Source organism: Lutra lutra, chromosome 15 (assembly GCF_902655055.1).
Source record: "Lutra lutra chromosome 15, mLutLut1.2, whole genome shotgun sequence".
Classification (NCBI taxonomy): Eukaryota; Metazoa; Chordata; class Mammalia; order Carnivora; family Mustelidae; genus Lutra; species Lutra lutra.
The window spans coordinates 4,385,558-4,406,595 of NC_062292.1; the positions used below are offsets into that span (position 1 = coordinate 4,385,558).

At 34.7% G+C, this 21,038-nt stretch overlaps 1 protein-coding gene across 7 annotated transcripts in view; it reads left to right on the forward strand.

The window, feature by feature from the left end:
- SUCO (SUN domain containing ossification factor) overlaps positions 1-21,038 on the forward strand; it is a 97,218-nt gene that overhangs the window by 23,127 nt on the left and 53,053 nt on the right. For 4 of the 7 annotated variants that reach the window (XR_007123014.1, XM_047704645.1, XM_047704647.1 and 1 more), the window contains exons 2-9: positions 6,174-6,282; positions 8,710-8,820; positions 11,086-11,240; positions 14,702-14,839; positions 15,066-15,216; positions 18,945-19,068; positions 19,799-19,935; positions 20,965-21,032. Coding sequence is in view for 6 of the 7 variants with exons in the window: in XM_047704645.1 (XP_047560601.1) it covers positions 6,174-6,282; positions 8,710-8,820; positions 11,086-11,240; positions 14,702-14,839; positions 15,066-15,216; positions 18,945-19,068; positions 19,799-19,935; positions 20,965-21,032 (993 nt within the window). In the remaining variant the exon portion in view is untranslated. The remainder of the gene's footprint in view (positions 1-6,173; positions 6,283-8,709; positions 8,821-11,085; positions 11,241-14,701; positions 14,840-15,065; positions 15,217-18,944; positions 19,069-19,798; positions 19,936-20,964; positions 21,033-21,038) is intronic. The other 3 variants (XM_047704646.1, XM_047704648.1, XM_047704649.1) reach the window with 2 other exon arrangements.

Consider the following 21,038-nt stretch of genomic DNA (forward strand, 5'->3'; position numbering starts at 1 on the left):
TGGAGATGGATTGAGCTGTCTACCTGTAAAGGTTATAACTTTTTAAATCACTTTATCAGAAAATACTTTAATGAAAAAAAAATGAAAGATAGCCGTGCACACACTAGGCACTAAGCATATTCTTGTAGTATTATCCCAACTTAAGTTTTATTTTTATTACTTTTTACCCCTCAACAGACCCTAATAATTATTGCTAAAGGCCAGAGCTTTGAATTTGTTGATGTTCAAAGCTCTTGAGGAAGTTATGTGGCAATTTCAGCTCCTAGATAAATTTTTTAAAATTAGATCATTCTTACTATATATCAGCTGAAATTTGACCTCATTTTTATTTTTTCATGAAATTTGTTGATTTAATGTTGATGCAAGTTTCTCTTACTGTTTAAAATTTTGTAGAATAGTGCTGATATAACAGGGTCCCCTGTTGCAAAACTTTTTTTTTTATGTATAGATCCTTGTATAAATAAAACTGATTTGTCATATTTCTTAGACAGTCATTGAGAAGCTGTTTGGATGGTTGTGTGTGTGTGTGTTGAGGGGGGAGGGTCTCTATTGAGGAAAACCTAAAGCTAGAGAACAGAAAGCTAGATTGATGGTATATTTACCCCTCCCACTCTTACCCTCAAAATTCCTTCCCAGAAAACTATTTTGTTTTCTATAAGAATATTTTACATATGCAGTATATGTATATGAACATATTCATGGATGTCTTTTTAGTTGAAAATGGTTTTTTAAAAGTTTGGAAGAAGAAATCACTTGATTATTTCTTGGCTAATCGCCATGGTCCTCTGCTAGGTTTTCTGAATACTTTGATTTGTTGTATCATTTAGATTAGAACATCAGCTACATTTAAAATGAAATCACAATTTGATTGGCAGAACATTCGCAACACTAACGTCTTGATGAGATAATAAGTTGGTAAAGTTACCAAAAAAATTCCTTTTCCAAATTTGGGTAAGAAAAATTTAAAATTTAGGATCTGCTTTTGAAGATGCTTTTTCAGCATGTAGACTCTACTTCAGTTCATTTTGTTATAGATTTACAGTTTTTAACCCTTCAAACATTTTTCTTGCTCAAAATGTCAGGTGGTCATTTTTTGTTGAAAAAAAAACATGCAGACGCACACACACAACACACACACACACACACACACAACACACACTTTGTAACTACTGGTACTTGTGACTGCTAAGGCTTTCAGACTAGATGTTAGTAATTATTTTCGGTAAGCACAGTACTAGCTTGTATGATATTCTTGTTTCACTAAAGTGTGTAAAGTTTCGTATTCTAAATGGTGCCCAGATCGTCTTTTTTTTTTTAAGATTTTATTTATTTATTTGACAGACAGAGATCAGAAGTAGGCAGAGAGACAGGCGGGGGGGGGGGGGCGCAGACGGGAAAGCAGGTTCCCCGCTGAGCAGAGAACCCTATACGGGGCTGGATCCCAGGACCCTGAGATCATGACCTGAGCTGAAGGCAGAGGCTTTAACCCACTGAGCCACCCAGGTGCCCCCAGATGTGCTTTTTGTAAGACCTTTAATTACATCTACTCTAAAAGTTGATAACCTTTCTTTATGAATGGTGAATCCATGCCACCTTGGTAGGGAGGAGCTGACAAAAAGGGAAAATATCCTTTTAGTTTCCAGATTCTCTTTTTTGAGTTTATGTGTGTGACCTGGTGGTACAGGGGTGAGTTGGGGGAGTGGTAGTGGTGAGGTGACAGTAGTGATGGGAGGGGAGTAAAAAAATGATTGAATTTCCTTCTGGTTATGTGCTAGCAAACAGTATGCCAGCTTATATTTGCAAGTTTTGGCTTTGTGGGGTGGGGTTAAAGTGGTTAGGAATTGGTTCTCAAAGAAATTTACTTTTTAAATGTAAGTGAGGATATACACAGAATCAATTTAAATAGAAAGTAACAGAGTGAATCACTGATTTTGAATTGTGGGGGAATGTCAAACGCTCACAGATTGCCATTGATCTTGATGTTATTTCTGGTGCTGAACTTCCTAAGTCTAGAAACTAATTTCTTCAGGCTTGGCAACTTTCATAGTGCAATTTTAGGAAGTTCTTTAATAGCATGGAATTAGACCTATTTAATCATGCAACAGAAGTGCCTTCAGCCAATATGATGTGATCCACTTGTTCTTAAAGTGGGGGTTCCATATCTGATTCACCTGGGGGATGTGTTGAAAGTAAGGACTCCCATTATAGATATCCCTTCTTATTCAGCAGAGTTAGAGTGCTTTTAGGGTATTTTATACTTTGGTAGTTTAAAATTTCTTGACAGTTATTAATTGGTGATAATTTTTATCTATTTTAGATTTAGGTTAGAAAGTTTAAGGTTATCTCTTAGAGTTTTACTAACATCTGTATTAAGTAGAGACTGATATGTTAGAGGCATTTAATTATAGCGTTGATAAAGCTATAATTAAGAAGAGGAATAGGGAATGGGGCCTCTGGGTGGCTTAGTGGGTTAAAGCCTCTGCCTTCAGCTCAGGTCATGATCCCAGGGTCCTGGGATCAAGCCCCACATCGGGTTCTCTGCTCGGTGGGGAGTCTTCTTACCCCCCCTCTCTCTGCCTGCCTCTCTGGCTACTTGTGATCTCTGTCAAATAAATAAATAAAATCTTTGGGAAAAAAAAAAGAGGAATAGGGAAGAACGTACTATATACTGATTATGTATTATATACTAATAGCAGATGTATTAGGGTTCTCCAGAGAAACAGAACTTGTGTGTGTGTGTGTGTGTGTGTGTGTGTGTGTGTGTGTGTGTGATTTATTTGTTTGTTTATTTGTTTTTTAAATGAGGCTTTGGGTCACACAATTATGGAAGCTGAGAGGTTCCATGGTCTGAAGTCTGAAAGCTGGAGACCAAGGAAAACCAGTGATACAATTCAGGTTGAGTCTGAAGGCTTAATAAACAGGGGTGCTGGAGATAGAAATCCCAGTCCAAGGGTCAGAGAAGAGATGTCTTAGCAAGGAGGCAGGAAGACAAACAAACTTAAAAAGGGCAGATTCTTCCTTCTTTTGCCCTTTGTTCTATTTAGGCCCTCAAAGGATTGGATGGTGCCTACCCAAATTGGGAAGGGCAGTCTACTGAGGCCACTGATGATAATGCTAATCTCATTTCCAAAAATCTCAGAACTTTGAGTAATAGGATTTGATTATATGATATTAAAAACAAGGATCATGAGATTTAATGTTTGTCTTCATGCTAACTGTGGATATTAGGACTTATACATAAACAGATACACATAATTCCTGAGGATAAAACTAATACATGCTTGTGGTAGAATGTTTAGAAAGTATAGGGGCTCCTGGGTGACTCAGTGGGTTAAAGCCTCTGCCTTTGGCTCAGGTCATGATCCCAGGCTCCTGGGATCGAGCCCCACATCGAGCCCCACATTGGGCTCTCTGCTCAGCAGGAAGCCTGCTTCCCCCCCCCTCTCTCTATGCCTGTCTCTGCCTACTTGTGATCTCTGTCTGTCAAATAAATAAAATCTTTAAAAAAAAGAAAAGAAAAAGTAAAGAAAAGGATTAAGAAAATAAGGGAGTGTAACCACCAAAACGCTAATACCCACAGTTTTAGATACCTGAAACTTTGGTTGTCCTAAGTACCTACACACACACACAAATACACACACAGCTGAGAAACAATGTAAAAGTCTATTAATAGAGAAATACATAATAAATAATGATGTATCATTATGAAGTTTTGAAAAGCAATATGTTTTTGTGGTTCAAAATTCAAAAGATATTGAGTACTATTTAGTAAGAAATGCTCTTGTATTTTTCTTGTGACTCTACCACCCAGTTTTCCTCCTTGGATCCATCAAGGTAGTGCTTTTTTAAAAAAAATTCTTTCAAAGAAAGTTATGTACACACAAATACCTTTAGTACACATGTACATACATGGTAGCCTACTAAGTATGTATATATTATTATGTACCCTTTTCTCCCCCTTTCTTTTTTTAGTTTTAATTTTATCAAAATAGTACATCCATATGAAAGTCATATAGCTCTAAAACATTAATGTATTTTGGTTTGAAAGAAACCACTTTCATCTCTTAGCTGATTAATTTTATATTCTTTGTCTCTAAAATAATTGCTTTAATGTCAGTTTTATATATTCTAGTGTAGACGATCAGATTCTCTTCACTATATGCTGGCAACATAATTCTGTCATAATTTGGATTAGATCAGTATTCATTTTTTATATAATTATTGACTTCTATAAGTGCTGTTCATAGCTGAGCCATGTAGTAAAACATGACTACTTTTCCTTTTCTGTACTACTTTTCTCCTGGAACTAATATTTGACTTATTAAGTTTGCTTATTTTTAAATTTAATTATGAGCTGTCTGCCAGTTAAATAAATTTGTACTTAATATTTTCAAAGATCAGACTCTTAATCTCAGGAAACAATTGAGGGTTCCTGGAGGAGGAGGGTGGTAGGGATGGGGTGTCTGGGTGATGGACATTGAGAAGGGTATGTGCTATATGGTGAGTGCTGTGAATTGTGTAAGACTGATGATTCACAGACCTATACCCCTGAAACAAATAATATGTTATGTGTGAACTAAAATAATAATAATAATAATAATAATATTTTCAAAGACCTAACAGATGTGCTGTCAATGTCATCCTCTGAAAGAAGGTCCTACTAGAATTTCTGATAACCTCCAATTTAGACTGGTTGCTTTCTATTCTCTCTGTATAGCTGTCATCATAGGATTGTCATCCTATTTCCAGTCATCTTGGGGATTCCCCTTCCCTCTCTCATCTCAGTACAACCATATTGTTGTAATTATTGTGGTTTCATAGACATGTAGTTTCTTCACATTAATCTCTTCTTTATTTTTCTTAATGTTCATATAAATTTTAGAGTCAGCCTACCTACTTAAAAATCTTCTTTATGTCTTCAATATGTGGTTTTCAAATCTTCTGTATATATTAGCTTGAATTGTGTAATTTGACTTTTCCATGTTAAAGAATTGTTAAATATTGGTGATTTCAAACAGGTCTACCTAATAGAGCATTTCTTGCTAAGTTTATATTTTAGTTTTTATTGTTTCTTTTGTAAACGGGGACTTCTGTTTCATCTTGTAACTGATGGTGAAGGTTTCAGTCGAGTTGATTTGAATCTTAATATTATGCCTAGGAATATAATTTTTATATCCAAGACTTTTAAAAATAGGTGGTTCTTTTAAAATTTCCACCTATGTAAAGTCATTATCTGCAGTTAATGGTCATTTTCTGTCTCCTCCATTTTTTTTTAACCTTTTATCATATTATGTAATACTAACAATAATGGACATTCTTATCTTGTTTCAGGTCTAAATAGGATTATTTTTAGATTACTTCACTAAGTTTGGTACTGACTTTTAGGCTTGTATTATACATATATGTTTCCATGGTAAACATCTGCTTATTCCTATTTTAAGGAAATCTTGATGGATGTGTAAGTTTATCAGATGTCTTTCAGTGACTGTGGAATAACCTTATTTTCCTTGATATTATTGTATGGCAGACTAAAAAGATTTTATTATATTGAGCCACTTTTGAATATCAGAACTAAACTCTACTTGATCATAACAGTAGTATATTATTTCTTTGGTGAGTTCCTAAAGACTTTCTTTTTTATTGTCTTAGAATTTTTGTGTCTGATTAACCTGTAGTATTTATTTGTGTTCGCTCTTCTCTTAATTTTGGATATCACTGCTTTGATCCCCATGTCAGAATTATTTGGAAGCTTAACTCTGATGCTTTGAAATGGTTTAGGCAGCTATAGAGTTCTGTGTTCTTAAATGTTAGTAAAATTTTGAATATTATTGGCATCTGGTACTTTCTGAGGAGGTTAAACTCCTTGAAAACTTCCTTCTGTGGTAATTACCAGATAGTCTTTGTGAAATCTTTATTGTTTTGCCTTCATGAAATACATAGTGCCTTACTTGGAATGCTGATAACACAGTTTGTGGGGTTTTTTTTTTAGGGCATTAAATAAAAATACTTGTCTTAAAGTACATTTGTCTTCATTAAATTGTTAAGTTCTTGAGGGCATTAAGGTAGAGCCATCTGTTTATTTATTGCCTCAAATTCTAGCCCATAGTAGGGAATATGTTGGCTTAACAATTTTTCCTTCTTCCTTTCTTTTGGTGATGGTGAATGTTTTACAGGCTTCCCAGTTGGCGTGTATGTTGTAAGGAGAGTTCTTCAGCTTCATCATATTACTCTCAAGATGACAGTTGTGCCCTAGATAATGAAGATACACAATTCCAGAAAAAGGTACCTTAAATAAAGTTGACAATGTAATTTGTGTGTCAGCTTTTTAAGATTTCCTCAAAAGGTTTGGAATAAAAGTAATTCAAAAGTACTACGACATAGTTTTGGTGATTTGTAATCTCCTTTCTATAATCTGAAGAATCACTCAGGTGATCTGAAAGTAAGCATCCTTGATATACTTATATGCTTGTTCTTGGAATGTCATAACATGCATAGTCCTAGAGTAGGAAGAAAAATAGTAGCTATTCAGAGAACTGAAAACCAGGGATTCGCTTTTTAATATGCTAAATAGTTAAAAAGTTTCAAAAGAAACTCCAGTCTTAAAAGTAAAAATTTAGAACTGAGGATTATAGGGAGACTCTGCAGTCAGTGGCTATGTAGTTTTTTAATATAATTGGGTGGAGTGAATAGACAGAGTCCAGAAAGCCAGACCACATAGTCCTTAATTCATTTATTATTTTATCATTTAAATGCCTGGCTGACTCAATCAGTAGAGCATGCGACTCTTGATCTCAGGGTCATGAGTTCAAGCCACACATTGGGCATGGAGTCTTCTTTAAAAGAAAAAAAAAAAGGTAAAATAAATAAATAAAAAATAAAAGGTGATTGTTGACTCGATTTGGCTCCCCCCATCAATATATATATTTTATTTATTTATTTTTTTAAGATTTTATTTGTTTATTTGATGGAGAGAGAAGGAGACAGTGAGAGAGGGAACACAAGCAGGGGTAGTGGGAGAGGGAGAAGCAGGTTCTTCTCAGAGCAGGGAGCCCAATGCGGGGCTCGATCCCACAACCCTGGCTCATGACCTGAGCTGAAGGCAGATGCTTAACAACCGAGCCACCCAGGTGCCCCCAATATATGTATTTTAAAATACACTTGTCCCTTGAATGATATGGGTTTGAACTGTGTGGGTATATTAATACGCAGATTTTTTATGGTACAATACTGTAAATGTATTTTCTCTTACGACTTTCATAAAACTTCTCGAGTTTAACATAAGAATACAGTGTAATAGGGGTGCCTGGGTGGCTCAGTGGGTTAAAGCCTCTGCCTTTGGCTTGGGTCATGGTCCTGGGGTCCTGGGATCCAGCCCCGCTTCAAACTCCCTGCTCAGTGGGGAACCTGCTTCCTCCTCTCTCTCTCTGCCTACTTGTGATCTCTGTCTGTCAAATAAATAAAATCTTAAAAAAAAAGAATACAGTGTAATAATATATACAACATACAAAATATGTGTCAACTGACTGCTTATTATTGGTACAGCTTCTCGTTAACAATAGGCTATTAGTCGTTTTGGGGGAGTCAAGTTATATGGAGATTTTTGCCTCTGCTAGGGCTTGGTACCCCTAACCCCTGCATTGTTCAAGGATCAACTACATAGAAGTAATTTATTCTGACTATAAAATATTCATATTTATATTCTGTTCCCCTCCCCAAAGGAACCACAATTTATTATTTCTTGTGAAAACAGTGAGACTTTTTTTGTAGATATCCATATATATGGCACACAAATTAGTATTTTATTTTCCATAAAATGTCAAATTATAAATATTCTACAAATGACTTCCCCACTGTCCCAATAATATCTCATAGACATCTGTAAACATCTTTTCATGTTGTTGTATTCTTGTGATGGCTACATTTTTATTCTATCATATAAATTATGATATATTTCTTTATTGACAGACTTTTGCATTGTTTCTCAGCCGTGTGTATGCATGTGGGCTTGTGTGTGAACATAAGTTTATAATTACATACTTGGAGTTGTTGGCATGATACTTATTCAAATATTGGAGTCATGTAGGATTTATTTCTGGGATGGAGCATTTAAAATTTTGAAGACTGTTGCTGAATATCTCTTTAAAAGAATACACTTTTATACTTTTACCACAGTCTGTAAAACTTTGATCTAATCTCTGATGAGAAATTTGAAGACTAAATGTGAGAATGAATATAAGCAAAGCATTTGGTGGGGGGAAACCTATTCTTTCTGCACAAATTTAGGTATCTGTTATATGTTATAAAGGCTTAGATAAAGAATATGAATATTGCTTTTATGAAACATATGCTAGAAGATACATTTAAACTTGAAGGTATCTGGAATCTTGAAAGTCAGTGTCAAAAGAGAGATGGTAAAAGAACTATATGTACATTAATTTATTAGATATTTCCTGAAGTCCTACTGTGTCCCTAACACATTGCTGTATGGTAGGACTAAAGTGCTTATTAAGTGCTTATTAAGAAATCAGATAAGGCTCTTGAACTCATTTAGTGTGGTGCCAAGGAAGGGACTGCAGGAGGATGGACAGTAAGCATGTAAACAAACAAAAGTAATTAACAGTTGAATATGTTATAAAGTATATAATATTGCTTAGGACTATTTTGTGAAACAGTTTTATCAGTTACCCTTTTTTCTTTGTTGCAATATAGGATGAAAGAGAGGGACCTCTCAATGCCGAATTACCAGAAAAAGTGGGTTCGAACTTACCTATTCCTCCAGAAGAACATAAATTAAAAGATGACTACATTGTGGATGTACAGGTAAGCTATGCTGCTTTGATTTTTAATGATAAGTCTTTTAAAAACTGCTTCACAAGATAGAAAACTTCTGTTTGGTCACCATATTGTATATTGTTACTTTTTCTTTTTGAACTGTTGTGCAGTTGTCTTTAATACTGTTCACCTGCTGAGAGTACTGGTTTTGAGAAAATGCAAAATTACAGATTTAGTAATAAATGTGACCCTTTTTTTTGTAGTCAGAGTTTGGGTATAAGTTCTTATATCTTCTTAAGATTCCATTTTGGCTCACTATAATGGATCTTTTTCTCTAGATTTTTAGATGTCCAGAAATTTTTTCTAATTTACAACAAAGACAGTATTCGTAGGTGAAACAAAGTATTCTGATACCAAACTTTTGTCACTCAGTGTGGAATATGAATTAATAATAGGTTAAAATATATTTTATATATTTCTTATATTACATTCTGAATATTATTTTCCATTTTGTACATCAGATTTTTTGAAAGATGTTAAAAACTAGACCAGAATATAAGCTCACCAGAATGCTGAAGCATCTGGAACCCACTGAATATCAGGAACAGCTGAGGGAACTGGGGATATTTGAGCTGGAGGAAGAAGAACCAAGAAAAAACTAAGTATCTCAAAATATTAACAAAAACAAACTTCAGCTCAAAATGAGGAAGAATTCTTTGTCTTAAATACAGTTAGAGCTGTTTTATGACTTAATTGGGCTACCTAAGTATAAATAGTGAATTTCATTTTATTGGATCCTGGAAGATGTTTGTCACATGTTTGTATATAAGAGTAAAAGTGTTTTCTGTAGCCCTTCTAATTATAGGACAATCCTGCCATTGTTCATTCTCTAGAATTTTTGTTACAGTATACTCTTGCTCAAATACTTTGAAGTGCTTACTGCGTCGTACAGATCTGTGCTGTTCAGTATAGTAGCCACTAGCTTCATTTGGCTGTTGAGCGCTGGAAATGTAGTTAGTCCAAATTGAGACTCGCTGTAAGTATTAAATATATACTGGATTTTGAAGACTTAGTTAAAAAAAAAAAGTAAAATATCTCATTAATTTTTAATTATATTTTTATATATTTAATATGTATATATATATTTTGAATATTTTATATATTTAATATATATTTTGAATATATATTAAAATGATAATATTTGATAATAATAGAATACTCCTTTTCTCAAGGCCTCCACCATAAATGCAAACTATTTTCATTCCTCTGTGAATTTTTCATTTCAGTGTAAATAATTTCCCAAATGAATCATATTCTCACTTTAGTTTTCTTTCTGCTCCCAACTGGGTCTTTTTTTTTTCTTAAAAGTCCTAGGTCTTCTAGTCCATAATAGTCTTTAGTTTCTCTTTTCCTTGAACCAAGCCTGAGTACCTCTCTCTTTTTTTTTTTTTTTTTTTATGATCAAACCTGTCTTTATTCAAGGAACATAGTAAACTACTTTTTTTTTTTTAATTTTATTTATTTATTTATTTATTTATTTATTTATTTTTAAGTACCTCTCTCTTGATACACACTTAATAAGCGTTAAGTGTCTACTGTGTGCTAGGGAACATGAACATCAAGAGAACATAGTTCTTACGCAGGACATTTATAGTCTACTTGAAAAAGAGAAGGAGACCTAAATAAAGCAATTGAGGTGTTACAGATGCTGTATTAAGTCTGTACAGAGAACAGCAGAGGCATAGAGGAAGAGGGATGGCTAATTCCATTTAGGGTTGGTTGTGGGGGAGAATGTTCTGATAGAGGTTTCAAATATGAGTGGTAATCGGTAGATGTCAGGTTTTGTTTTGGAGGAGTGAATGGCCCAGAGCATCCAAGGACTGAAGAAGCATCAGTGAGAATCATTTGGTGCATTGTAATGTTACTTGTACATGCCCTTGTTGTTGTTTATTGATGCACATTATCTTCTCAACTGCTCTGGGCAATAAGTATGTGTTGTACTGTTTTGTATATTTAAATATGATTTCTGTGTTGCTACTAGCATTAAAGAGGGAAATATATATGGTCCTTATAGAAAATAGGAAAGAAGAAAAGCAAGCTCCTTTGTCCTAGTTTGTGAAATGCCATAAAAAATGTCTGGAGCTTGTATAATATGAATTGTTTCCCTTGAGGGGTAATGTTGGAAGATAGGATTTTTATAAAAGTACATTCTTGATACTGTCACTTTTGAGGCATACATTTTAAAAATCCTGTATAGCTAAAGAGAATAATTTATTAATCTCAACATTTAATTTAACTTTTTTTTAAAAACAGAATATGGAGTCAAATAAGTTAAGTCCATCTGTGATTGAGACACTCCCTACAATTGATCTACATGAAGATTCTTCCAGTGTAGTTGTGGGCAGTGAAAACATTGAAAATATTTCCAGCTCATCTACCTCAGAGATCACTCCAATCTCAAAGCTTGAGTAAGTTATTACAAAGAATAAAAGAGAATCTCATTAGGTAGTGATCTAGAAAAAAGTCTTTATAAGATAAGGCAGCTTGGAGAAGGGAGTTGAGGGAAATTGGAAGGGGAGGTGAACCATGAGAGACTATGGACTCTGAAAAACAATCTGAGGGTTTTGAAGGGGCGGGGGGGGGCACGGTGGGAGGTTGGGGGAACCAGGTGGTGGGTATTGGAGAGGGCACGGATTGCATGGAGCGCACTGGGTGCGGTGCAAAAACAGTGAATACTGTTATGCTGAAAAGAAATAAAAAATTAAAAAAAAGAAAAAGTAAGGCAGCTTGAAACTCAGATTTGAAGTTTAGGCTATATAGCAGACTTAAGTTACGATGCCTATGTTTTGTGTTTTTACTTTATTTTAATATAATGATCTTTCAGGTAATGAGTATTTATTCTTCTTTCAAACTCACTGAAGTTAATTAGCTCTCAGCCATGAAATCTCTACATCACATAAAGTGCGGTTCTACTTGTTCAAGTAACTACTTACTTGAATAATTTTTAGTTTTTAAAACTTTTAAAATACTTACTCCAGGAAGAATTTAAGACTAGATACTGCATATCTGAACAGTACATCTCACTCTCCCATTATACTGAACATGACTGCTTAGTGAATTGGAAGTGAGTAAGGGAGAATATCAGAGTATTTATTTTTATAAAATTCTCAAAGTGCCTTAAGAACTTAGTGAAATGTTTTGAGATACTAGATTATTTTTTTAAATTTAATTTTATGTTTTCACTGTTCCAAGAGTCATTGTTTATGCACCACACCCAGTGCTCCATGCAATCCGTGCCCTCCTTAATACCCACCACCAGGCTCACTCATCTCCCCACCCAGCTCCCCTCCAAAACCCTCAGCTTGTTTCTCAGAGTCCATAGTCTTCTCATGGTTCGTCTCCCCCTCCGATTTCCCCCAACTCACTTTTCCTTTCCTTCTCCCGTTGTCCTCCACGTTATTCCTTATGCTCCACAAGTAAGTGAAACCATACGATAATCGACTCTCTCTGCTTGGCTTATTTCACTCAGTATAATCTCCTCCAGTCCCGTCCATGTTGACACAAAAGTTGGGTATTCATCCTTTCTGATGGAGGCATCATACTTCATAGTGTATATGGACCACATCTTATTTTTTTTTAAAGATTTTATTTATTTATTTGACAGACAGAGATCACAAGTAGGCAGAGAGAGAGAGAGGAAGAGAAGCAGGCCTCCTGCTGAGCGGAGATCCCGATGCGGGGCTCGATCCCAGGACCCTGGGATCATGACCTGAGCTGAAGGCAGAGGCTTTAACCCACTGAGCCACCCAGGCACCCCGGACCATATCTTCTTTATCCATTTGTCTGTTGAAGGGCATCTTGGCTCTTTCCACAGTTTGGCAGCTGTGGCCATTGCTATTATGTACATTGGGGTACAGATGGCCCTTTTCACTACATCTGTATCTTTGGGGTAAATACCCAGTAGTGCAATTGAGGTGATAGAATAAATCAATAAGAGATAAGAACTGCATGGTCGTCTCAACTGATGCAGAAAAAGCATTTGACAAGATACAGCATCCGTTCATGATTGAAACTCTTCAAAGTACAGGGATAGAGGGAACATTCTTCAACTCCCTAAAATCTATTAAAAACCCATAGGGAGTATCATTCTCAGTGGGGAAAAGCTGACATCCTTCCCTTTGAGATTAGGAACAGGACAAGGATGCCCGCTCTCACCACTATTCAGCAAAGTACCAGAAGTCCTAGCAACAGCAATCAGACAACAAAAAGAATAAAAGGTACTCAGATTGGCAAAGAAGTCAAACTCTCTCTTCGAAGATGACATGATACTTTATATGGAAAACCCAAAAGACTCCACCCCCAAACTACTAGAACTCATACAGCAATTCAGTAATGTGGCAGGATATGAAATCAGTGCACAGAAATCAGTTGCTTTCTTATACAGTGAACACATAGAAAGGAAAATTAGAGGATCGATTCTATTTACTATGGCACCAAGAACCATAAGATACCTGGGAATAAACCTAACCAAAGAAGTGAAGGATCAGTACTCGAACTACAGAACACTCATGAAAGAAATTGAAGAAGACACAAAAAGGTGGAAAAGCATTTCCATGCTCATGGATCAGAAGAATAGACGTTGTTAAAATGTCTTTACTGCCCAGAGCAATCTGTACTTTTCAGTGCCACCGCAGTCCGCAATCAAAATTTCACTGGCATTTTTTAGAGTGCTGGAACAAACAATCCTAAAATGTTGCATGAAACCAGAAAAGACTCCGAATTGCTAAGGAAATGTTGAAAAAGAAAAACAAAATTGGGGTATCACCTTGCCTGATTTCAAGCTTTACTGCAAAGCTGTGATCACCAAGACAGCATGGTACTGGCACAAAAACAGACACATAGACCAGTGGAACAGAGTAGAGAGTCCCGCAACTCCTTGGTCAAATGATCTTCGACAAAGCAGGAAAAAGTAGATTATTTTTTGATACTATAGGCAACAACTCTAATACTGGTAGACTATACTAACAGAAAGAAAACATGGGAGAAGATGCAGTTAAAATAAATTTTAAGGGCATCTGGGTGGCTCAGTCGGTTAAGCATCTACCTCTTGATTTCAGCTCAGGTCATGATTCTCAAGAGTCGTGAGATTGAGCCCCAAGTTGGGCTCCACACTCCGGTTCTCTCTCCCTCTCCCCTCCTGTCCCTGCTTACATGTGCTGGTGTGCTCTCCTTCTCTTTCTCTATTAAATAAATACATAAATAAATTTAAAATCTTATTTTTTATGAGACCAAATACCAAGCTATGATATTTTGTTTTAAAATTTGGTAATTACCTATTTAACAACCAAAGCCATTAACGGATCAAGAGTTAGCAGTTCACTTTACATGACCTAAAATAAGTAAATTCTTGAAAATAACCTGTAAAACTATAAAGCATTCTTCTCTGGTTTAGATTATGTTTTGAAGATCACTAATACAATTTTTTTTTTAATTTTTAAAAAATTTTTTATAAACATATAATGTATTTTTATCCCCAGGGGTACAGGTCTGTGGATCGCCAGGTTTACACACTTCACAGCACTCACCATAGCACATACCCTCCCCAATGTCCATAACCCCACCCCTCTCTCCTACCCCCCTCCCCCCAGCAACTCTCAGTTTGTTTTGTGAGACTGAGAGTCACTTATGGTTTGTCTCCCTCCCAATCCCATCTTGTTTCATTTATTCTTCTCCTACCCCCCCCATACCCCCCATGTTGCATCTCCACTTCCTCATATCAGGGAGATCATATGATAGTTGTCTTTATCATATCATATGATAGAGTTGTCTTTCTCCGATTGACTTATTTTGCTCACTAATACAATTTTTAACTTATGCCACATTATGTTCATTGAATTGCTAGATTGTCTTTTTTTGTTTCTGTTTTTAGTGAAATAGAAAAATCTGGTACTATTCCTATAGCCAAACCAAGTGAAACTGAGCAGTCTGAAACTGATTGTGATGTTGGTGAGGTCCTTGAAGCGAATGCTCCCGTTGACCAGCCTGCCTTTGTTGGTCCACCTGAAAGGTGGGTGTGAGCTGTTACTTGCCTCTTGTGTAATTCCGTAATAATAGCAGTGTCATGTTTGAATGGATTTTTGTGTGTGCTTAATTCTACTTTATGATTGGGAGAAAGCTAATCCCTTTGTGCTCTTTTCTTGATTTATTTTGTATGTGAAAACTGTAATAGTTTAGATTACATAAACTTGCCATTCAGCTTATTTTTTTTAATATGTCTTTTTGGTTTCAAATAGCCTTGTTGGTCAGCATATAGAAAATGTGTCATCTTCACATGGCAAAGGAAAAATAACAAAATCAGAATTTGAATCAAAAGTTTCAACAAGTGATCCGGCTGATGGTGATCCAAAATCTGCACTGAATTCTTCAGATAATTTAAAAAATGAGGTAGGTATATAACTTGCACTCTTTCCTACTATATTATATACCTCTTTATCATTAGCTAATCTTGCAGTTTGCTAACCATATTTGCCACGAAATCAGGGATTGAGTAATTAATGAGGACTATGGAACTGAGGTGAGCTGCGGTCCCTGAGAGCAAGTGGGTACTTCCTGGGTACTCTCGCCAGTATATCATTTATATATAGTGGTTCCATGTATGAGCTGTCTTGTTGTATATAATTAAGTCGTTTTCTCTTACCGTCAGCTGTTTGATAGCAGATACATAAAGTCCTCACTTAAGCAGTTTCTTGGAGAACTTTATGGAAGAAGCTATGATTATTAAATTCAGGTATCTTCAGAATATAAGTTTAATTCCATATGCAATGTTAAATTTAGGCTCTTGACCCAGAATTATTTTAAAGAGACATTTTTACATTTTGTTAGTTGTGTGCAGAATACAGCTTACATTGAATAGTATGAGTTTTACAATTACACTATCCCTATGTGGCAGTTTTACTTTCCTTCCTCCTTTTGAGTTCTGCTTTGACTTCATATAGAGGCTAAAGCAGAGTTTCTTGAAGAAATGATGATAGAGAAGTCTAGGCCTACTTCAGTAAGAAATAACTGGGTAATAGAGATGAAGTCCAGTCCATGAACTTAATAAAAGTAAAACGTGCAAAACCAAAGAGTAGTTCGAAGTACTGAGTATCATATCCATATTTGTTTCTTTTTAATTTGGATCTTCTGTTCTCTACCTTCTCTTTCATGTATTTTCAATGAATCTATACTTACAACTAACTAAACTTCCTTCTAGAGACTTTACTATCACTGTACCAGCTGTTTTTATGATGCTTCTTACCGTTAATAGGAGCTCAACATTTTGTAGCCTACCATCTTGAAGGAACTAATTTTCCCAATGAAACCAAATCAAGCATATATTATAGTTCAGTTGTCCATAAATAAAATTAAACAAACATTACAAAAATATCTTCTTTGGAGGTATTTAAGTATCAGATGTAAAATTTAAGCACGGCAGCCAGTTTTGTCCCAGTTTTGCTTGTTCTCCTTAACCGTTAGCAGACTGAAACTACTCTTCATTACCTAGGATATAAAAATGGTTTGTGAGTTTGTGCTAATAGGCAAAACGTTGTAATTTTTAACTGTATTAATATCCTGGAAAAATTATCATATAATGAGCACTTTATGAGATACCTAGTAGTTTTGTGTGTTGCCTAGTTCAGGATGATTCTTCCCAGTTAAGTTTGTGTAACTGGAGAGGTTTTTTTTTTCTGATGCAAGATCTTTGTGTCATCGATGTTATCTCAAGAATCTGGAAGACAGGGGCACCTGGGTGGCTCAGTGGGTTCAGCCTCTGCCTTTGGCTCAAGTCATGATCTCAGGGTCCTGGGGTCGAGCCCCAAAGCTCCAAATTGGGCTCTCTGCTCAGCGGGGAGCCTGCTTCCCTCTCTCTCTCTGCCTGCCTCTCTGCCTGCTTGTGATCTCTCTCTCTGTCAAATAAATAAATACAATCTTTAAAAAAAAAAAAAAAGGAATCTGGAAGACAGTCTTTGCCATACTGAGAGACAGTGCTTTACCAAGTGTTTTTATTGTATTGTTTAGTTCTCTTGTTTGTTGTTAAGAGGTGATGATGAATGCTTTGTTTGTGCCTCAAAAGCGTATGTATGTCCCTCTACTTTGTGTTGTATTTCTTTTAGTATTTGGGCTTTGTTTTTAAGTACTCAGGTAGGTTAATTTTTATATATATGTGCCTTTTGCTTATCTTCTCACTGTATTCAAACTAGGTTTTTATTTAATTTTTTAATTAATGGTAATACTAGCTCTTTAATCTTACTTTTGCTGTGTATTTATTTTAGTAGCCACATACTTTTTTTAGTCAGTCAGCTTGTTCTGTAAAACACTCCGAGACGGAGATTATATGGGAGCCCGTTTGCTGTCTTCCCAGGGGAAGAATATGGGGCTTTGTATTTGTGTAATTCTTATAAACTAGTGTGTTAGTCTAATTCTTATATACTAGGCTCAGTTCTTAAGATTGTGCTTTTCATGTAGCAAGTATTAGTATTAGCTCTCAAACATGTGCCCTTCTGTGTATAGCATGTGTATATTATATGAGACTTACCAGAGTAAGTTGTCTAAATAGATGTTGTGCACTTCTCAGGGAACATATTAATAAGTATGTTATGCATTGTTCTAAGAATACAGAAATAAATAATGGAATGAGCATCTTTACATATATTATTCAGCTTATGGAAAAAATGACAGATTAAATTGTGTGCCTTTCCCTGGTTATATTTCTTCTCTTCAGATAGAACACCTTTGTCAAATTCAGTGTGTGTGTGTGTGTGTGTGTGTGTGTGTGTGTGTGTGTGTGTGTGTTTAAGAATGTGTTTTTAAACTTTTTCCAAAACTGCATGATTAGAAACAGTACATCTATTATTTGGCATATTTTGAAGCAATATAAAATGGTATCATTCCTGCCTTAAATATCATTTTACTCACCATTGTTTTTGAGATTTGTCTCTTCATTGTTTGCAATGTTGTATTTCACTACCATAGTTTATGTGGTCTTTAATTAGTGGATATTTAGGTTGTTTCTAATTTTTTATATTACAGTCAATGCTGCAGTAAGCATTCTGATGCATATTTTCTTAGGTACATGTGCATGTTTTCACTCATATTGCCCATCTTAATATTGCTAAATTTTTTTTTAAGTTTAGTTATTTAAGTAATCCCTACACCCGATTTGGGGCTTGAACTCAGGACCCCAAGATTGGGAGTTGCATGTTTTTCTGACTGAGCCAGCCAGGCACCCTTAATTTTGCTAAATTTTGGACCCCCTTCAGCAGTCTAATAGATGTCCCATGGTTCCACAGACATGCCACACTTAAAACTCCATCAGATAGGTATAATTTATTCAGTATCTCTGGTTTTCATTTGCATTCTCCTGATTATTACTGAGATTGAGCATTTTGTATTTTCTCTTTGCTGAATTTATTGTTCATCTCCTCCATTATTGACTGTAGGCGGTCTGCAGTTGGTAGTAGTCCTTTATTGGTAGCATACATTGCCACTACTTTCAGCTTGTGGCTTATTGGAACATGCAGTTTATGATTTTTTAATACATTTAATTTTAAATTTTAATCCAGCCAAAAGTATCAGCCTTTTTAAAAATGATCTATTCTTTCTTTACCTTGTTAAATCCTTTTATATATGAACATTTTTGTATACTTTCTTTAAAAAGCTTTGTTTTTCTTTAGACTCTGTGTTTCTTTATGTTTTTAAATCCACCTTAAATTTTTATGGAATGGTAATGCATGTCAGTGATGTTTTAGAAACTATATGCTACATCTAAAATTAGTTAGCTTTCTTCAATGCATATATTTAACTTAAATTTTAAGATGGATGCATTACAAGTACAGTATTTATTTGTACAGTTCTGTGTGTAAGTAATTGTTTGCTTAGGATATAATTTTTTTTTATAAGCTTATACTTAAATTGCTAATGTGAAGGAATACATCTTGTGGTGCTTAGGTAGAAGATTTCAATTTTTTCAAGAGAAACTCAACTTCTAAGTAAACCAAAACTTTTTACATTTCATTTTTTTAAAAAATATTTTCTATCAGCTATAAAACTGAACTTTAATTTCACATAAACATTTATATATACTTTTATAATTTATTAATCTGTTTTCTCCGTATTCTTCACATTTCTTTCAGAGTTCTGATTATACAAAACCAGGAGAAATTGACCATACATCTGTAACAAGTCCCAAAGACCCAGAAGATATACCAACATTTGATGAATGGAAGAAGAAAGTTATGGAAGTAGAAAAAGAGAAAAGTATGGAAGCACTTGTGATTCTTATTTATTTATTTTAGGGAGAGGTTTAAATAATGCATTTCTCTCCATAGTTGGTAAAATAAAATAAAACTTTTGAAAACTTTTTAAAGGTGAAAGTTACTAAGATGTGTAATTATCAACATATGCCATTTACCTGTATATAATTATATAGTTTTAATCTTAATTAAAATCCATTCTTGTAAATTATTAAATGAGGAAAAAATAAGATAAATTAGGCAGAGCAGTACTTTTCATTTCAGTTTATAAGAGGAAAATTGCACAGAAACTGTTGTTTTTCATTTGTGGGGGCTTGTCTGGGATATGAATGAAACTTTTGAGTCATAAAGCTTTAAACTGTAAATAGAGTTGGATTGAGGTATTACACAGTTTCTTATTGTAAAGAAAGTCTCAGAATTAAAAATTCTTAATGTTAGAAGGATAGCATTTATCCTTAATAAAATAATTGTATGCACAATATTTTGATTCTCATGGATAAGCTTCATTTTGAGTATTATTTAGACATAAATCAAGTAATGCAGATTTTTGTAGTTAATTTGGTTTGGGGATATATTTTAAAGCGATTGAGGTAAAGCATTTTGAATTTCTTAATTTAAAAAAAAAAATACTCTCTTAAGCATTAAAACCTGTTCTTCAGTATTACTGTTTTTGGATCATTGTTTGCTGGGAGTATTTTAAATCATAATCATCATATATATATGTTTATAATAAGGTTTGTCTGCAGGTCAGTCAATGCATCCATCTTCTAATGGAGGTCTACATGCCACAAAAAAAGTGCAGAAAAATCGAAATAATTATGCCTCAGTAGAATGTGGTGCCAAAATTTTGGCAGCTAATCCAGAAGCCAAGGTACTCAACTATAAAATTCTTCTATACTTGTAGGATACTAGTAACTTTATTAAATAAAGGCATCAGTTTGCTAAGAACTACATTTTTAACATGAGCTATTTTTCTGATTCTCTGATAAATATAGGATTATGCTTTTAAAGACATTATCTTGTATGAATTCTTAGTTATATTGGTTGATACATTGCACCTTTTCTATTTCTTTGAAAGACTTTGTTTTTTTAGAGCTGTTAAGGTTCACAACAAAATTGAGAGAAAGGTACAGGGATTTCTTTCATTTCCCTTAGCCCCACATGCTTATCCTCCTCCATTATCAACATACTTCCCACCAGAGTGATGTATTTGCTACAGTTGATTAACTTACACTGACACATTATCACCACCTTAGATTCACTCTTATCATACAGTCTGTGGGTTTAAACATATGTGTAATGTCATGTCTCAATCATTATAGCATCATACAGAGTATTTTTACTGCCCTAAAATCCTCTGTGCTCCACCTGTTCATCCTTCATCCCTCCCCTCAACCGCCAGTCTTTTTACTGTCTCATAGATTTGTCTTTTCCAGAATGTCATGTAGTTGGATTCATACTGTATGTAGCCTTTTCAGATTAGCTTCTTTCGTGTAGTAATATGCATGTAAGTTTTATCCTGGCTTGATAGCTCATTTCTTTCTAGCGCTGAATAATATTCTTTTTTCTGGACTTGCCATCGTTTATCTCTTCATCCACTGAAAGGCATTCATCCTGTCTTTTAACTTAAAACGTGTTTGAAGTTTTAAAAAGAAAATAGCTAGTAGAAAATTGTTTTTCCTTTATAGTAACAGACATTTAATTTAAAATGTTTTGTTATAAGGCTTTCTTAACACTGTAGACGTAATCAGTAAGTTCTAGTCATTTTTATGCCTTCTTCTCAAATGAGTATTTTAAAATCTTAATATTTTAAGATCTAAAAATACAGAAATCCTAGAAATCTTTAGAGTTGAAATATTTTTCCTTAAGTAATTTATTCCCTTCCCCCTTTTTAAAATAGAGCACATCTGCTATTCTTATAGAAAATATGGATCTTTATATGTTGAATCCTTGCAGCACTAAGATTTGGTAAGT